At 34.1% G+C, this 15759-nt stretch overlaps 1 protein-coding gene across 1 annotated transcript in view; it reads left to right on the top strand.

Moving 5' to 3' along the window:
• Nucleotides 1-15759, top strand: part of DYNC2H1 (dynein cytoplasmic 2 heavy chain 1) — a 147054-nt gene that overhangs the window by 41703 nt on the left and 89592 nt on the right. Inside the window, exons 50-61 of the mRNA XM_041487125.1 lie at nucleotides 511-653; nucleotides 1380-1461; nucleotides 2706-2860; nucleotides 3721-3858; nucleotides 6059-6172; nucleotides 7298-7458; nucleotides 7644-7767; nucleotides 8386-8507; nucleotides 9350-9436; nucleotides 10815-10941; nucleotides 12641-12782; nucleotides 13334-13443. Coding sequence (XP_041343059.1) covers nucleotides 511-653; nucleotides 1380-1461; nucleotides 2706-2860; nucleotides 3721-3858; nucleotides 6059-6172; nucleotides 7298-7458; nucleotides 7644-7767; nucleotides 8386-8507; nucleotides 9350-9436; nucleotides 10815-10941; nucleotides 12641-12782; nucleotides 13334-13443 — 1505 coding nt within the window. The remainder of the gene's footprint in view (nucleotides 1-510; nucleotides 654-1379; nucleotides 1462-2705; nucleotides 2861-3720; nucleotides 3859-6058; nucleotides 6173-7297; nucleotides 7459-7643; nucleotides 7768-8385; nucleotides 8508-9349; nucleotides 9437-10814; nucleotides 10942-12640; nucleotides 12783-13333; nucleotides 13444-15759) is intronic.

Below are 15759 nucleotides of genomic sequence, written 5' to 3'. Positions count from 1 at the left end.
ATGTATATCTAGTAACAGAGATTTCTTCTATTTGTCAATTATGCCAAGAAATCACTTGGGATTCTGAGTAATTATAAACAAGTTTACAGATAGTTTTCTTAATTATTTGTGTTTCTTCCTTGGCCCAATGAGAAGATTAAATAGTTTAGAAATAAATCAAAGAATATGACTGGAAGAATACAGTTATATCAGCCAGCCATGGAACTGCTTCTGATTGGTTCTATTGGTCTACACGAATAAGAATGAGAACTAGTGCTTTCTGCTTAAGTGCTGCCAGCTCTTCAGAATTAAAAATTGCACTGTAGTATACATGATGAGAATTCATGGTACTTAATAAGGTTCAGCTTATAAACATTCCTGTCCTACTGTGATTTGGTGTTGTAGGCTCTTTTTTCCCAGAAATTACCTTGTGATAAGTATTTGAAAGAAAGTAAATTATATTGTATTTGCAATAAATCTACTGTTACGTAGTCAGATTGTTATGTACTAAAAATTGTTACATTTTCTTAGGGATCCAACAAAATCTGCATGTTGTCTTGATCATGGATTCTACCAATTTAAATTTCACAATAAACTGTGAAAGTAATCCAGCACTGTATAAGAAGTGTCAGGTTTTATGGATGGAAGCCTGGTCAGAAGACAGTATGAAAAAGGTAAGTTTCATTAATTGTGACCTACTTAAATTAGTATCTCTGATACTAATTAATATAACTGAGCTCTGGTGAATAAAGTCAAAATATTTAAAGCTGTGAAGGAATAACTACACTGTACTTATTTAATTCCTTTGTACACTTTTATAAAGATGGAAAAGTCTGCAGAACAGTGAAGTATTACTAGCATTGTTATTTTGCCAGTAACATTATGTTTTGTTCTCTCTGTGGGCTGACTTGAACAACGTGCTGACTACTGTGACTCTGATCCCACACAGCATTTAGGAACAAAATACAGACTACAAGCAAAGTGTTAAAGCTAATTGTATTTTGTTTGTGTGGTGAGGTTTTGGTATTGGGTTGGGCTGCAGGGGTGACTTCTGTGAGAGGCTGCCAGAAGCTTCCCCCATGTCAGGTGGAGTTAGTGCCAGCTGGCTCCAAGAAGGATGTGCTGCTGGCCAAGGCTGAGCCCAGCAGCAGTGGTGACAGTGCCTCTGGGATAAATACCTTCCACTTGAGAGAATAGGAAGTTATCAGTGACATGGAAAGGCATAATTTATCTTTCTAGTGCTAAAAGTATTCTGTAGATTCCTTATTCTAAGTGTATCATTTTCAGTCTTTTCAAAAGAGAAACTAGATTGAAGGTTTGTGGGTTTCTTTTTTTTAAATTTTAACTCAAATTGTCATGGTTCATAATTTTCATACAAAAAATCATGTGTGTTTTTTTAGATACCTGAAATGCTTCTGTGTGATTCAGATGAACAAGAAAAGACTGGAAAAACACATAAAGAAGTTAAGAAAAAACATTCAGGTAATATTTAGGTAGACTTACTAGTTATTATTATTGTTATTAGACACTTGATCCCATGTTGGGCATAGATAGTAACATAGATACTTTGAGTATGTGTTTACTAGCATATTCATAGACTTTGGTGTTATTCACATGGCCGGCATTTTGGACAAGGGAGCATTAGTCTGAAAATACATCCTGGCTGATCAAATGCAGTCTCTTCTGTCACAAGCAACACTGTATATATTCAATTTTATATGCTGATTTAGCTGTATCTTGTTTTGGTCAGTGTCTTCCTTCTATGTGGATGTTATTTCACAACCTGATAATTTGATGTTTTGAGAGTTTTTCAGTTTATATATTTCATTATTCTTTTTCTAGATTTTCATTTTACTTTATTAATTTTAAAAACTACTTTGTTGTAAGAAATGCCCCTTTTTCGGAATAATTAGTTTTTATCATAAGGCTTCAAATATAGTCATGTTAAAAGGAGTGTCTCAAACATAATCTAAGAGACCAGGTCATCACTCACTTACAGAATACTACTTTTAGCCACTTTCTATAAAAGTAGCACTTAGAGGTCGTGGAACTAACGGAATATAAGATGGTAAGTGGATCACTTGGAGTTTCTTGGTTTATATTGCTTTTTAATAGACCAATCAGAATAATGGCCAAAAATAGTATTTGGTATTCACATTACCATCCCTCTTTATCCTAGATCATTGTAATTAATCTAGGCCACAGTACTTATTAGAGGCATTCATTTATATATAGATAGGCTTTAGCAATTTTTTTCCTTTGTAGGGTAATGCAGTTTATTTTACAGTATCTTTGGGCTTTTTTTGAGAAACTGTTCAATAAACTAAATGGCAGGAAAACCTTTTACTTTGCCTGTCATCAGAGATAAGGGAGAAGACAAACACACATGGGCTTTATTTCTAAGACAGTCCCAAGTATTTTAAAATTCAATTTTTATGGAAGTAGTTTCTTACACAGTTAGCCTTCAGTAGTCTGCAATTAATTTTGCTGACTTTTCCAAACATCAAACAATTTCAATGTATTTCTTTCTGTGAAATAGGCATTTCAAATGTATTTACATGTTGTTTTCCTGAGAGTACTTAAAAAGTGTGTAGTCTTTGTGCTATTTTGAATACTCTTAATTCATATCTCGAAAAGCAAGCATATTGTGTTGCTTTTTCTTAGTTATTTTAACGTGAGATAAAATTCAGTATAATTTTATCTGTATAACAAATGACGTTGTACAGGTCATTCTGATTTTCTGAAGTCATTTTTGGCAATCCACGAATCATGTAAAATATACGGAGCAACACCTAGCAGGTATATGACATTCCTTCGTGTATACAGTACCATCAACAGCAGTAAAAGAAGAGAGCTGATAAAAAGGCAGAACCACTTGCAGGTATGTGTTTTACACCCTTAACATATGGCTTTTCAATATGTTCTTGCATTAGGAAATGTCTCTTGTATTAATGAGCTGTAGCTGCTAGCATGGTTATGTGATGTGTCCTCTATTGGCAAATGCTCATGCTGTGGTCCAAGAGAGAAATAGTATCAATCTTAATGCCCTTCTCTGTTCAAGTGCCTGAAAGAGTGAAAAGTGATTTTCTTGTTTTTGTTAATACTTTTCCTCAAGAATGTATCAGACTGGGCATGTGTTTTCTTGTTAAATAAAGGTAATAATTTACTGGAAAATTAGAGATGTTTATCCCAAATCAAAATATCTTACAGGTAATTTTTTCTTCAAATATATCTTGAAATATTGATATTATATAATTAGCATTAAGTAAACAGTGTAGAAAATGTGAATAAAGAAAATAGTTAATTTTGAGCATAATTGAAACTTTATTTTATATATATGTTTTTTAGAGTGTTCAAATATGTAGAAATCAGATAAACTATTTTATTTTATTCTGTTTAATTTTTATTGATTTGCTTTTAGGGGAGATACCAGTTAACTGAAATACTATTGAATTACTGGAAAAAAGATTGTGTGCCTGTTGTTGTTTCATTAAAAGTTTATTATTTTAAGATTTTTTTTTAATCTTCTGGCTGTAGTACTAGATCTTAGAGCGACACAGCTAGAACTACCAGATCTAAATTTTAGGTTAAATAATATCAAGAAAATGTGAAAATTAATTAAAAAAAAAGAAAAGATTAGTCTACATTGCTCTTTGTTTGTCCTTACTAGTTTTAGCAAATGTTCATTTAAATTAACCTAAAATATGTTCCTAAATATCTGCTTCCTATGAACCTTTATAGGCAGGTGTTTCAAAGCTGAATGAAGCTAAAGCCTTGGTAGATGAACTGAACAGGAAAGCTGGAGAGCAAAGCATTTTACTCAAAACGAAGCAGGATGAAGCTGATGCTGCTCTTCAAGAAATTACAGTGTCTATGCAGGTGGTGTACACAATCACATCAAAAGCGGGGCGGGGGAAAAAGGAAAAAAGCTGGTTTTCTGTCTTTGGTCTCTGTAGCTGCCTATGTTTTGTGTACTTTTCAACTGTTACAAAACCTGATGCATTTACAAGAATTTGCCTAAGGGAAGCCATAAGCCCAGAGGCTTGAATAAAGTTGCAACAGGACAAAGGATGATGTAATTTAAATCAGGTTAGATCTCTTCCTACTCTGGTTGAGTAGGAAGAGATCAGTGCAAGTTTTGCACCTGAGTAGTGTTCACTGTTGTAGTTTAGTCTGTCTGAAAGTTTTCCTAGAACTTTGTAAATCCAAACTGATGGGTTTATGTTTATCCCAGGTAGGAAATTTCATCAAAATACTTACAAGTAGCAAATACCAGGAATTAAATTTGCGAACTATTAGAAAATATGTATTTTATGAGGTCTGGTTCTCAGAAGTTAACCTCAGAGAAGGTTAGATAATGCCCCTATATTCATCACTCTTTGAATTTTTATTGATCTATATTGATGCCTCCTGGAATTCTAAGTGTAGGATAAGCTGTAATGAGTCTGTTATTTTGGTGGTTTTTTTTTTTTTTGTTACTAGTTTAATCTGGTCAGTCTGAAGTTTGATGCCAAAGACATTCTCTGTGTGCAGTAAAATAACTGCCTGGTCGTTCAAACCATTGTTTCACAGTGCTTTAGAGGTTTATTACTTCCATTCTTTGTAAGTCTCTTCCTGTAGGCAATTTTTAAGTACTTTTAGGCTCTATCTGTCTGTAGTACATGAATTTGAATAATGATGATTGGCTTGGAGTGTTGATAATTTCAGTTTTAAATCTGCATCTGCTGTTGTCTGGTAGAGTTATGGGTATGTGGGCAGCACATACTATGCTGTAAGAGAAAATCAGAGGTAAGGCCAAAAGCAACGAAACACGATGGCCCCACTGACATCAGAAAAATTACAGTGGAAGTCTGATTATTTAGATTAGCATAAAGTATAGGTGCCCTCTAACATTTCAATGTCACTTGAAATGATCTAGCTTATATAACAGAGAGAGCTCTAATACATACAGACTCTTTTAATCTCCTTTCAGAGAAAAGCTTTTGACCTACAACTGAATGTTAAGGTTTTCTGATTCAGAGCAATCATTCAGTGCATGTTCATTTGCATGAAATGTCTAATCTAGTTTTATATAGCTAATGTTTTATGGATTTGATGTAATCTTCAATAACATGCTGATCTGTAGCTTGGGTTAAGTGCTCAGAGGATTATTATTATTTTAAGATTTTCTCTGCTTTTATGCATCAGTTACCTTCTGCTACAACTTCAACTCAGCTTGACAATTGCTGGTGAAGATAATGTGTTCCATACTGGAAAAACACAAACTCTGGGCTTCGTTGTCTTTATCTTTTAGGTGATCTGAGCCTAGAGTATTAGCATTTTATTTTATACTTTTATCCTCAATGGGTAAAAGACTTGTTAGGTCCTTTCTACTGTAGTTTTATATACTAGATATTAATTGTTGTACTGAAGTGCTTAGGATTCCTGGAGATGGCTAATAGCTACTGTCTGCCTGTAGACACTGGTAGGTACAGTACAAATCCAGAAAAAAAAGTAAACCCAAACAACTTGCAATATACATGTAGGACATAAGACAGTTATCCTTACAAACAGATTGGTTCAAAATTACAAGTAAAGAAACCATACCATGATTAGTATTTCTAGGCCAATAAGCTGTAGTTCCAATACTGCTGCTTTTATGAACATGATAGAAAAAGAGTGTTTTAATGGTGTTGTGAAATAAATTGAAATAGAAGTGGGATCAGGACAAAGACAATGAAAGGAAAATAGTACTTTCAAATGTAGTAAGATTGTTAAAGAGGCTGTCACCCTTACACTTTTAGAGGAAGGCTGACATAGGAATGGAAAATCAGAAGGAAGGGGAAAAAAGTCATGAGCCTCACAGATTGAGGTACAGATCTGGTGTGTGGTAAAGAAAGGGAAGGAGACACAGTAAAAGCAAATTATGCTTATTCCATATAGTTAATTAACTTAGCCAGCCTGCCTAATATCAAATAGACTCAGTTATTTTATTTTAATTGGTATTGTGCAAATTATTATAATGAAGACTAAAAGAAATAAGAGACCGAAAGGAATAAAATCTGTGTAAATTTGCAAACTAAAGTAATTTTTTTTATAGAGTACTACTGAACAAAAAGCAGAAATGGAAAAAATTAAACACCGAATAGCAGAAGAGGCTGCAGAAATAGAACAAAGAAAAAGAAAAATTGAAGATGAACTGAAAGAGGTTCAGGTAAGAGCTGATAAGGAAAAGTAATATTTTCCAGTCTGATTTTATCTGAATTGTGTCCTGCTGTGCGAAATGGTTTTGCAGAATTTATCAATGGAATTCTTAAATTTTACTCTAAAATATTTTGATGTTAAAATTAGAAAACAGTATTCCATGTGGCAAATAGAGATTGTCATTCTGGCATTTATGTTCTGTTAGATAGTAATTACAGAAACAGTTTTGAAGGCAAATATTGCCTTCACCTGCTGTTTCTATGCTGCCATGCTCTCCAGCTGAATTCTGCTGATTTTATGTAGTATTTTTCAATTACTCATATTTTATATGAACGAACTACATTACTTTGCCTTGATCAAGCTGGTAATATAGGGCTTGGTACTATCAGCTGAATGGAAATAGTTTAGTGGGAGACAATTTACTGTTATTACTAAATCCTGAAAAGTGTATATCATAATGATGCTACAGCAAATTGCTTGTTCAAGAGATTTTACAGCTGATAAGAATCAGTTTTTTTGGAGGGTATGTGTGTTCAGTCATTGCTTTTAGTGTGTATTTTTCATACCATGCATTTTAAATTTATACTAAAGTCTAAGAGAACAGTGCAACAAATTTATTTTCCTTTTAAATATCATAGGTATCAAGGAATTATATCCTTGTATTGAAAGTGACATAGAACTACAGGATTAGACCCATTCTGTGGTCTGTGATAAATATGAAGGATGTGCAAGGTGTGCACAGTCTTTAATGATAATCTGTAACTTTGTTTCCTGACCATTTTGTTGCTTTGTTGATAAGGGTGAAGGATTTGTTTAGCTGCTGGAAACAGAAAGCTCTTGTGTCCTCTACTTCTATGGATCTTTACAAAGAGATCCCCAGTCATTATTAAAAAACACCTGTATCACAATGTCAAGATTACATTATACTGTTTCATATGGAAGCATACTTATTATCACTTAGTAAATGCATGGCAATTTTGTAGTGACTTGTAAACATGAATCTGCATGAATGTTAGTTTCTTAGGTAATAAAGTACTTAAAAAGAACATGAAATTGTGTGAAAACTGGAATGGGAAATGTTCAGTTTCTCATATCCTCATCTCTCTTTTTAATGTGTTTTCATTCACGTTTTAAGCCATTGGTTAGTGAAGCTAAATTGGCTGTTGGAAATATAAAGCCAGAGGCTTTGTTAGAAATCCGGTCGCTGCGGATGCCCCCTGACATAATCAGAGACATTCTAGAGGGAGTTCTGCGCCTGATGGGGATTTTTGATACATCATGGGTGAGCATGAAGAGGTGAGAATTTTATTTAACCTTTAAAATTAAACATTGAGTTACAGTGTGAACTACTTTCTATTGTATTCAGGAATCTTGTGCTATTGTATTCAGGAATCTTGTGCTCAGAATTCCTTCGTTTCATATGGAAATATCCTTTTCAACATTTGTTTTTTCTTTACTTAGTTATTTAATTCTTTTCACAGTTTCTTGGCCAAAAGAAGTGTGAGGGAGGACATAGAATCATTTGATGCCCGTAATATTCCAAAAGAAATACGAGCGAGTGTTGAAGAACTTCTTTATAAAAACAGAGCATCTTTTGATCCAAAGGTAGTTCGTGATTGCATTACATGAAATGAAAACAAGACCAAAAAAGACCAAAAGAAAAGACATGATTGCCTGGTTTGCCAGCAAAATTTTTAGGATGAGCTTCAGTAAGAGAAAAAGTGATGAATTCTGCTTACAGAGTTTGTCAGTATAAACAGATAAAGGTGTAGCAGAGGTTACTCTGTTGCATACTGCCTCCTAAAGTGAAAATTTGGTTGGTAAGTGTGAAGGGGTTGGGTAAGAAGTTATTATGGAGTCAAGTACTCAAAGATTTTTCTACTGCTATAAAGTAAAACTCAGCCCAAGGAATTCTAACTGGCTCCTTTGACGTCCTTGTACCAATAAGAGTCTAATAAATCATTCATTGATTTAAAACTTGTTAATTTCAGTTTAGCTTCATAGTTGTAAAAACACCCACTGTGGTTTTTTACACAGATTGATGGCCTTCAATACAATCTTAGTAACAATTTAAAAGATTAGTTCATTAGAAGAGTTAGCTTATTAGCATATTTAAGTTGGTAACTAGAAAATCTGTTGCTGTTACTTATCCTCTATTTATCTCTTCTACATTATACTTCAAGGACTTTCTTATAACAACTTTTCTTGTGCTGAATTTTTCAGAATGCTAAACGAGCCAGTGCTGCAGCTGCTCCATTAGCAGCTTGGGTGAATGCCAATATCCAGTATTCCCATGTCCTAGAACGAATTCAGCCTTTGGAAAAAGAAAAGGCTGGCTTGGAAGCGTAAGTTAGACTCTATTACAAAATCAGTGGTTTTAATTCCAATGGTAGTGGGTGAAACTGAAGCTGCCAAGGAGGATTCTGAGTATGAGGAAAGGCTTCTTTACTTGAGGGTGACAGAGTGCTGGAACAAGATGCCAGAAAGGTTGTGGAGCCTCCTCCTCTGATATTAAAATTGTGCCTGGACATGATCCTGCTAGATGATCTCCAGAGGTAATTTCCAGCCCTAACAATTCTGTGATTCTGTGTGAATTGAAGTTTATTAAAAACAAAAAATAAAAGGTAACCTCCACCAGAGGCAATAAAATGTACATACTGAGACAAAAAAGGTAAGTGTGCAATAGTTTCTTTTTCCTGGAAGCTATGCCTTGGATGTTTTTTGTACAATCATGAATTACCTGTCTCAGCTGAATACAGGAAGAAATTAGCATCACAGGTATGCTTAACTTGTATTCTCTCAGTGAAACCCATGCTATTGTATGAGGTAACAGTTCCTATTTCTCAGTCTTGTACCAAGCATTATCAGTTTCTCCTTAGGATCAGAAAGATAAGACACAGTCCTATGACCATATATAACCTGAGGAATCTAAAATGATTGTTTTCCCAGACCTTGAAATTTTGTATTAGAAGAATTTGATCTTTAGGAATGGGGTGCTTGGTTTCCATTTTAAAGCTATGTGATGAGAAGTACTCAAAATTTTTACATGTGAAAATATAGATTTCAATATAAAACACAATGGAGAATATCTTTGAACCATCTCCATGCAAATTACTTTCCTGTTATATTTACTCTTTTTTTTTTCCTTTGGGTCCATAGTCTTAAAATATATATTACATTTTTATAGTAATCTCAAGAAAACTGAGGACAGAAAACGGAAGTTAGAGGATCTTCTGAACTCTGTTGGTCAAAAAGTATTGGAACTGAAAGACAAGTAAGTTGGGTGTGTTTATTTCAAAATATAAATAGAAAACATGAATGATTTTACAGTATGAATATTGAATTTTATCTAAGGAAATGTAACTTCCTGTCCTGCCAGATATTTACGTCACAATTAGTGATGCTTAGGCTATCTGTACTCTCAGTGGAGATAAATACTGTAAGATTACAATTCATCTTCTTGATCAGATGAAATAAATGCTCCTTAAAAGTACCTGCTTCTCACTACTGATTGTGTTGGTAGCCTTTATTGTAGGCATTGTAGATGTCAAAGGGAAACAGTGTGCTTATCACCTTATGAATCACAGAGGACTTCAGTGACTCCTTAGGACTTTGGAAACATTCCTATAGCAAACTTCTGCTGATCACAGCTTGAAGAGGGGCAGTTCTATTTCTTTTAAGGTGGCCTACTTTTCTGACAGTTAGCTAGTTAGCTATCTCCTTTTTTCTTAATCTCTCATCAAGTACATGACTCACAGAGGCATAAAAATAGATCTGGTAAATGTTTATACTTTCTCCAAATTCTGTTTAATCCACGTTTTTCAGTTTGATGTTTTTATTATGTGTTTAGTATAGGAGATACTTTGCAACCTGACATATGTACATATTAGTAAAAGTCATGTTTTGTAATCTGCAAAGAAAAAAAAAGGATAATTGAATTCTTGTAAATCAACTATATAGTGATCTCTTAGCTTAATTAAATAATATATATTACAGTTGAATCTTATATATTATAATTTTATAATATATATTTATACAGTAATATATAAATATATTATTTTGAATAGGTGGATTATATGTATTAATTATTTTATATATTAATCAAACTAAATAGATGTTGAACAGTATGAAATAATACCTAAACCGTGCCTGTTTTTTGGGTGTGTTCTTACTTCATATTAGTTTACAAAATAGACAACTGTGAATTAAACTGGAGTCATCCATGTGAATTATTAATACTATTTTTTAAACATTTAATAGATAAAATTTACCAAATAGTTACAAGTGTATGGTATGACATTGAGCTGCTGTTGTCCTGACTATATACAGAACAAAACTTTACACAATCACTATAATTGTCAGGCTGTTTAAGTAGAAGAAGGAATGATTTTCAGACATTAGAGTCTGTATTTCAAATCCATTTTTAAATCTCACCTGTGCATCCATCTAAATTTTGTTAGTTAAAAGTCTAACAAGCCCATCTACCAATTAGCAGCAGAAGATATAAAAAAAAAGAACTCCTGCAGTTGTGTTCTTTGATAACAATAAGCCAGGCATTCTTGACAAATTCAATCAGTTAAATTTCCTCAAAAATAACTGTTCATAAGTTTAGTAGTTCGTGATAGCAATGACAAAGAGTATTTGTTTTACAGGTTCCAGAACAGAACAACAGAAGCAGCAAAACTTGAAGCAGAACTAAGTAAAGCTCAGAAAACATTGAAAGCTGCAGAGGTACTGATAAATCAACTTGATAGGGAGCACAAAAGATGGAGCACTCAGGTTGGTGAAGATTTTCAAAAGTACATCTTATAGCTGATAAGTTGAAAATACAGTTTTGCACTGCTTGGAGAATGTGAGTTACTGCCATTCTGCATGTTGCCCAGTGCACATTTTTTGATTTCTCATTAGAAAATAAAGCTTTATTTTTTTTCTGAAATTTATTTTTCCTTCATCATACTTATAACCTTGCTACCAAATGTGTAAAAATCCCCCAGTATTTCATAGAAAACATACAAAATTCTGTCTGTGCTGGTTTTCAATCCCAAGAATGTAATTGTTATGATGGCTGAATTTGTCAGCAGTTGGACTCTCCAACCTGAGATACAGCCAAAGGGACAGATTTTAAACAATTACAGCCTTAAAATGTATCACCTTTATGGCATTGTGTTGTAAATGTGCATATGGGTATCCCCAAAATGTTTTGCTTTTGAAGTCTTCACTTTAATGCTTGAAACTTTTCTGCTGTTGAAGTAGGGAAGGTAAGCATATCTTACTTGCTCAAATGATATATTTGAGATAAACTGACAAGTCTTTGGAGACACAGGCCCTTCTACAGTCTGAAACAAAAAGGAAAATCTGAAGATACATATAAGTCGAAAATAGCTGTCACCTCCAGAAAGCCCTAAGTAACTTTCATGGGTCAGGAGATCATAAATCAGAAGAAATCTTCATGTAGAGATACATGATTCTGTGTCCTCACTGATACCAAAAAAAGCCTCAGCAATTAGACTAAATGCCTGCATTTTGGAGAACCAAAATTAAAGTTAGATGAATCCTTCTTGTAGGTTGACCGCCATACTGGAAAAATTGGGAAGATTTTCCTCTGAAAGTAGCTTTATATAGCTACCTGCTGTAGTTAGGATTGGATATATTTGGACCCCAGTGTTTAAATGCTTCTAAAAGTGGTTCCTCATAGTTTTTCATCTTGGTACATTAGAAAATTCTGACTATTTGTTAATGGTATGCTGTAGACTAAACTGACAGATAGATAAATTAGGAGCTCACCCCGTAATGAAGACAGTAAAAAAGTAGTATTTGTCTCCCTTTAAGGTAAGGAAGAACCAGTAAAAAGTTGCCTTTGTTTTGTGTATCAGCATTTATTTTTAATGTCAATATAATTAAAGCAAAAGTGACAAGACTTTGAAACCGATTATGGCAGTCACATGTGATGTTGATATGCTGTATTTTTCTTCAAAATACTGGAACATTTCAAAACAGAGTTGATGTAGTGCAGATAAATTATTTGAAGATATATGATAAATTTGTTTTATCATGTAAGCATACATTGAGTAACAGTAAGTATGAAAGTTGCATATAGTATTTGTTGTCTGTATACAGATTTTAAGTTACACTTACAGCCTGACTGTGACTAGGATCACATATTTCTTATCTTTCTTTCTGTAATACCATTTATCCATTTGTTTGTAAGTTGAACTGTTCATCAGATTCATGGATTTTTATCAGCTACATTCTCAAAAAAATCTGAGCATGCTCTAGCCCAGAGCTGAAAGGAATTTTTCCCATACCTCCATGTTTCTTAGCTAGGTATAAGATACCTGAAATGCAAGAAGAGAAACTGTCTCAACTGTATTACCAATGGCAGGCAAACTTAATTCTGACATTTTAGTAACTGATGAGACGTATTAATGCAGTTTTTGTTTGCAAAACACCTATACTTTCTGTGCTTCTTTTTTTGAAGGTGTCAGAGATAACAGATGACCTGGCAACGTTGCCTAAAAGAGCTCAGTTAGCAGCTGCATTTATTACATATCTATCTGCTGCTCCTGAGGATCAGAGGAAAAACAGTTTGGATGAATGGACCAAATCAGCTGGCCTTGAAAGTAATTTTGTGTGTGTGTTTGTCAGTGTCTGCATGCAAGTAATTAAGCTTGATTGAGGAAGTGAGAAATGCCAGTGAGTTCTAAGGAACTGTCTCAATTGTCTTTGTACTACCAAATGAGAAGAGACGTTTTCTTACTGAACAAATATTTCTAGATACTGACAGACACTTTCTTAGAACCATTCTATGAAATTATTAAGATTATAAATATTTATAAATAATTTTATCTCTATAGTCCTTGCTTAAAAAGAAAAGTTTACAAAAATGAATGTGTTCACATTAACTGTTGTAAATTTGCCATTGCTTTCTGAATGCTTCTGCTTTTTCAGTAATCGCTTTTATCTGTGTGTTAGCAAAACTATAAAATATTTCTATGGTATCCACTACTTATCAATAATAAGTTCAATAAAAGCAATAAAATAATAGATTAAATGCAAGTCTAGAGACTTGCACTCTATTAATATAGACAAAGTCTTTGTTCTGTATAGACTGGTAAATGCTTTTAAACTATGCAGACTGTAAATGATAGAAACTTACACTTTCATTTATCAGAGTTTGATTTACGACGGTTCCTGTGTACAGAAAGTGAGGAGTTAGTTTGGAAAAGTGAAGGTTTGCCTTCAGATGACCTTTCAATAGAAAATGCTCTTGTCATCTTGCAGGTAAATTTGCTTTTTGTCTTGTCTTGGAAGTATTTAAATTTTTACAAATTTCAGTAACGTGGCAACTTGAACTATTTCATTTATGTTTATTATTAGCATCACAGAGAAATAAATACTTGTGTAACAATGGATATTTTGTAACAAAAGGGAAAAAAACTGTTAAAATATTTTCATTTTTGCTGTCACTGTTGTATTCCATATCAGTCTATTCAAGCTTAAAGTATAAATAGTCATTAACACAAATACAACCAGTGAAAATTATGTCCTATATATGTTCACTTTGGCATATAATTTCTATTATATGCCAAAGTGAACATATTACTTATTACTTTTTTTTCTCAGAAAAATATATATATCTGTCTAATAATACTTGAGAAAAGGAAAATATTCAGTTTTGTCATATATATATATATACACGTACATATGATTATGTATGTAATATTCTAGCAATTTATTTGACCTACTGACAAGTAAATATTTAATGGCATGAGGAGAATCTGCATGTACTACGGTGATTTGCTTAGATGATTCATGATTCAAATTAGTAATCACTTTTTCTCCAGTTTGAATTTATCTTGCTTTATCATCATTTTAGTAGATCTATATATTCTTTTCTCAGTTTGATTAAAAAGCTTTTCTAGAAACACTGTCTTGTATCATTAAAGCTACTTATATCCTACAATAAAACCTTATTTTCATTTTTTTCATTAGTTGAATAGATTGAGCTCTTAAAAATCTCACTGTGTGTAAAGATGTTTTTAAAACACTCAATCAGGTCAAATAATTTTCCTTGTGTATATCTTCATAAAGTTGAAATTTGACATGGTATTTACCAGTGTAATCTACAGTACAGTTCTCAGCCTTTTGTGCTGGTGATCTTTTGATGCTTGAATACTCATCATGTTCCCCTGTCTTTCAGTTTGAGATCTGTGTAGCTACTGAGTTTGAAATACTGGAACTCAGTAAAAAAAAAAAGCCTTAAACTTGGAAATGCTTTTCTGTCAGACTGAACTGGATAATTGTGAAAGTACATGTTTAAGCCTTCAGCAAGTTTGCTGACACAAAACTGGGAGACATAGCTGATACACCAAGATGCTCTGATGGCTGGAGCACATCTGCTATGAGGACAGGCTGAGAGAGCTGGGGTTGTATAGCCTGGAGAAGAGAAGGCTCTGGGGACACCTCACTGCAGCCTTTCAGTACTTAAAGAGGACTTACAGAAAGGAGGGAGAACAAGTCTTTACATGGGCAGAGAATAAGAGGAGAAGGAAGAATGGTTATAAACTAAATGAGGAGAGATTTAGATTAGATGTTAAGAAAAAATTTTTTACTTAGGGTGTAGTGAGGCACTGGTTATCCAGAGAAGCTGTGGATGTCCCTTCCCTGGAAGTGCTCAAAGCCAGGTTGTATTGGAACCATGGGCAACCCAATCTAGTGAGCAGCATCGCTGCCCTTGGCAGGGGTGTCAGAACTAGAGGATATTTAAGGGACTTTCCAACCCAAGCCATTCTATGACTCAGTCTCTGATACACAAGAGGGTAAGACTGAGATCCAGAGGGTCCTTGATAGACTGAAGAAATGGGCTGACAGGAACCTCATGAAGTTCAGGAACAGGAATTACATAGTCCTGCACCTGGATAGTAACAACCCCATGTACCAACAGGTGGTGAGGACCAACCAGTTGCAAAGCAGATTTGCAGAAAAGGACCTGGTGGTCCTGGTAGGCACCAGGTAGTCCATGAGGCAGTTATGGGCCCTTGCCAAGGAGAAGGCCAATGGTATCTTGGACAGCTTTAGGCAAAGTATTGGCAGCAGGTCAAGGGACGTGATCCCTCCCCTTCACTCAGTGCTGGTGAGGCCACACCTGGAATCCTGGGTCCAGCTATGTGATCTGCAGCACAAGAGAGACATGGATATAGAGACCGAGTTGAGTGTAGCTTTGTGCCTGCAAAATACTTGTATTCATGACTCTCTCTAAAATGCACTGAGGTCCAAACCCAAAAGTATTGTACCTTTGCCCATCAGAGGGAGTAAAAGGAAGACTAATACTCTCCAAGTTTACAGTTGTGAATAACAAAAGCTGTAGATTGTACTCATTGAATAGAGGCTCCTATTTTTAAGAGAAGGTGAAGAACTGCCTAACTTCAGCAGGACAAACATCTGAGAATTTTGGATCTGGGTGATCTCCTTTTCTTTTAAAGAAGAGATAAAATGAAAGACATCAATTTCCTCATCTGTTATTGTTTCTCTAAACAGCTTGTTAATTAAAAAAGACTTTAAAATACGTATTCCTTTGGTTTGGGGAAATAAAAAAAA

The sequence above is a fragment of the Pyrgilauda ruficollis genome, unplaced genomic scaffold, assembly GCF_017590135.1.
Source record: "Pyrgilauda ruficollis isolate IOZ18807 unplaced genomic scaffold, ASM1759013v1 scaffold8, whole genome shotgun sequence".
In the NCBI taxonomy this organism is placed as follows: Eukaryota; Metazoa; Chordata; class Aves; order Passeriformes; family Passeridae; genus Pyrgilauda; species Pyrgilauda ruficollis.
The sequence above is the reverse complement of the archived record's forward strand: the minus strand, read 5'-3'. Positions and strand labels throughout refer to the sequence as shown.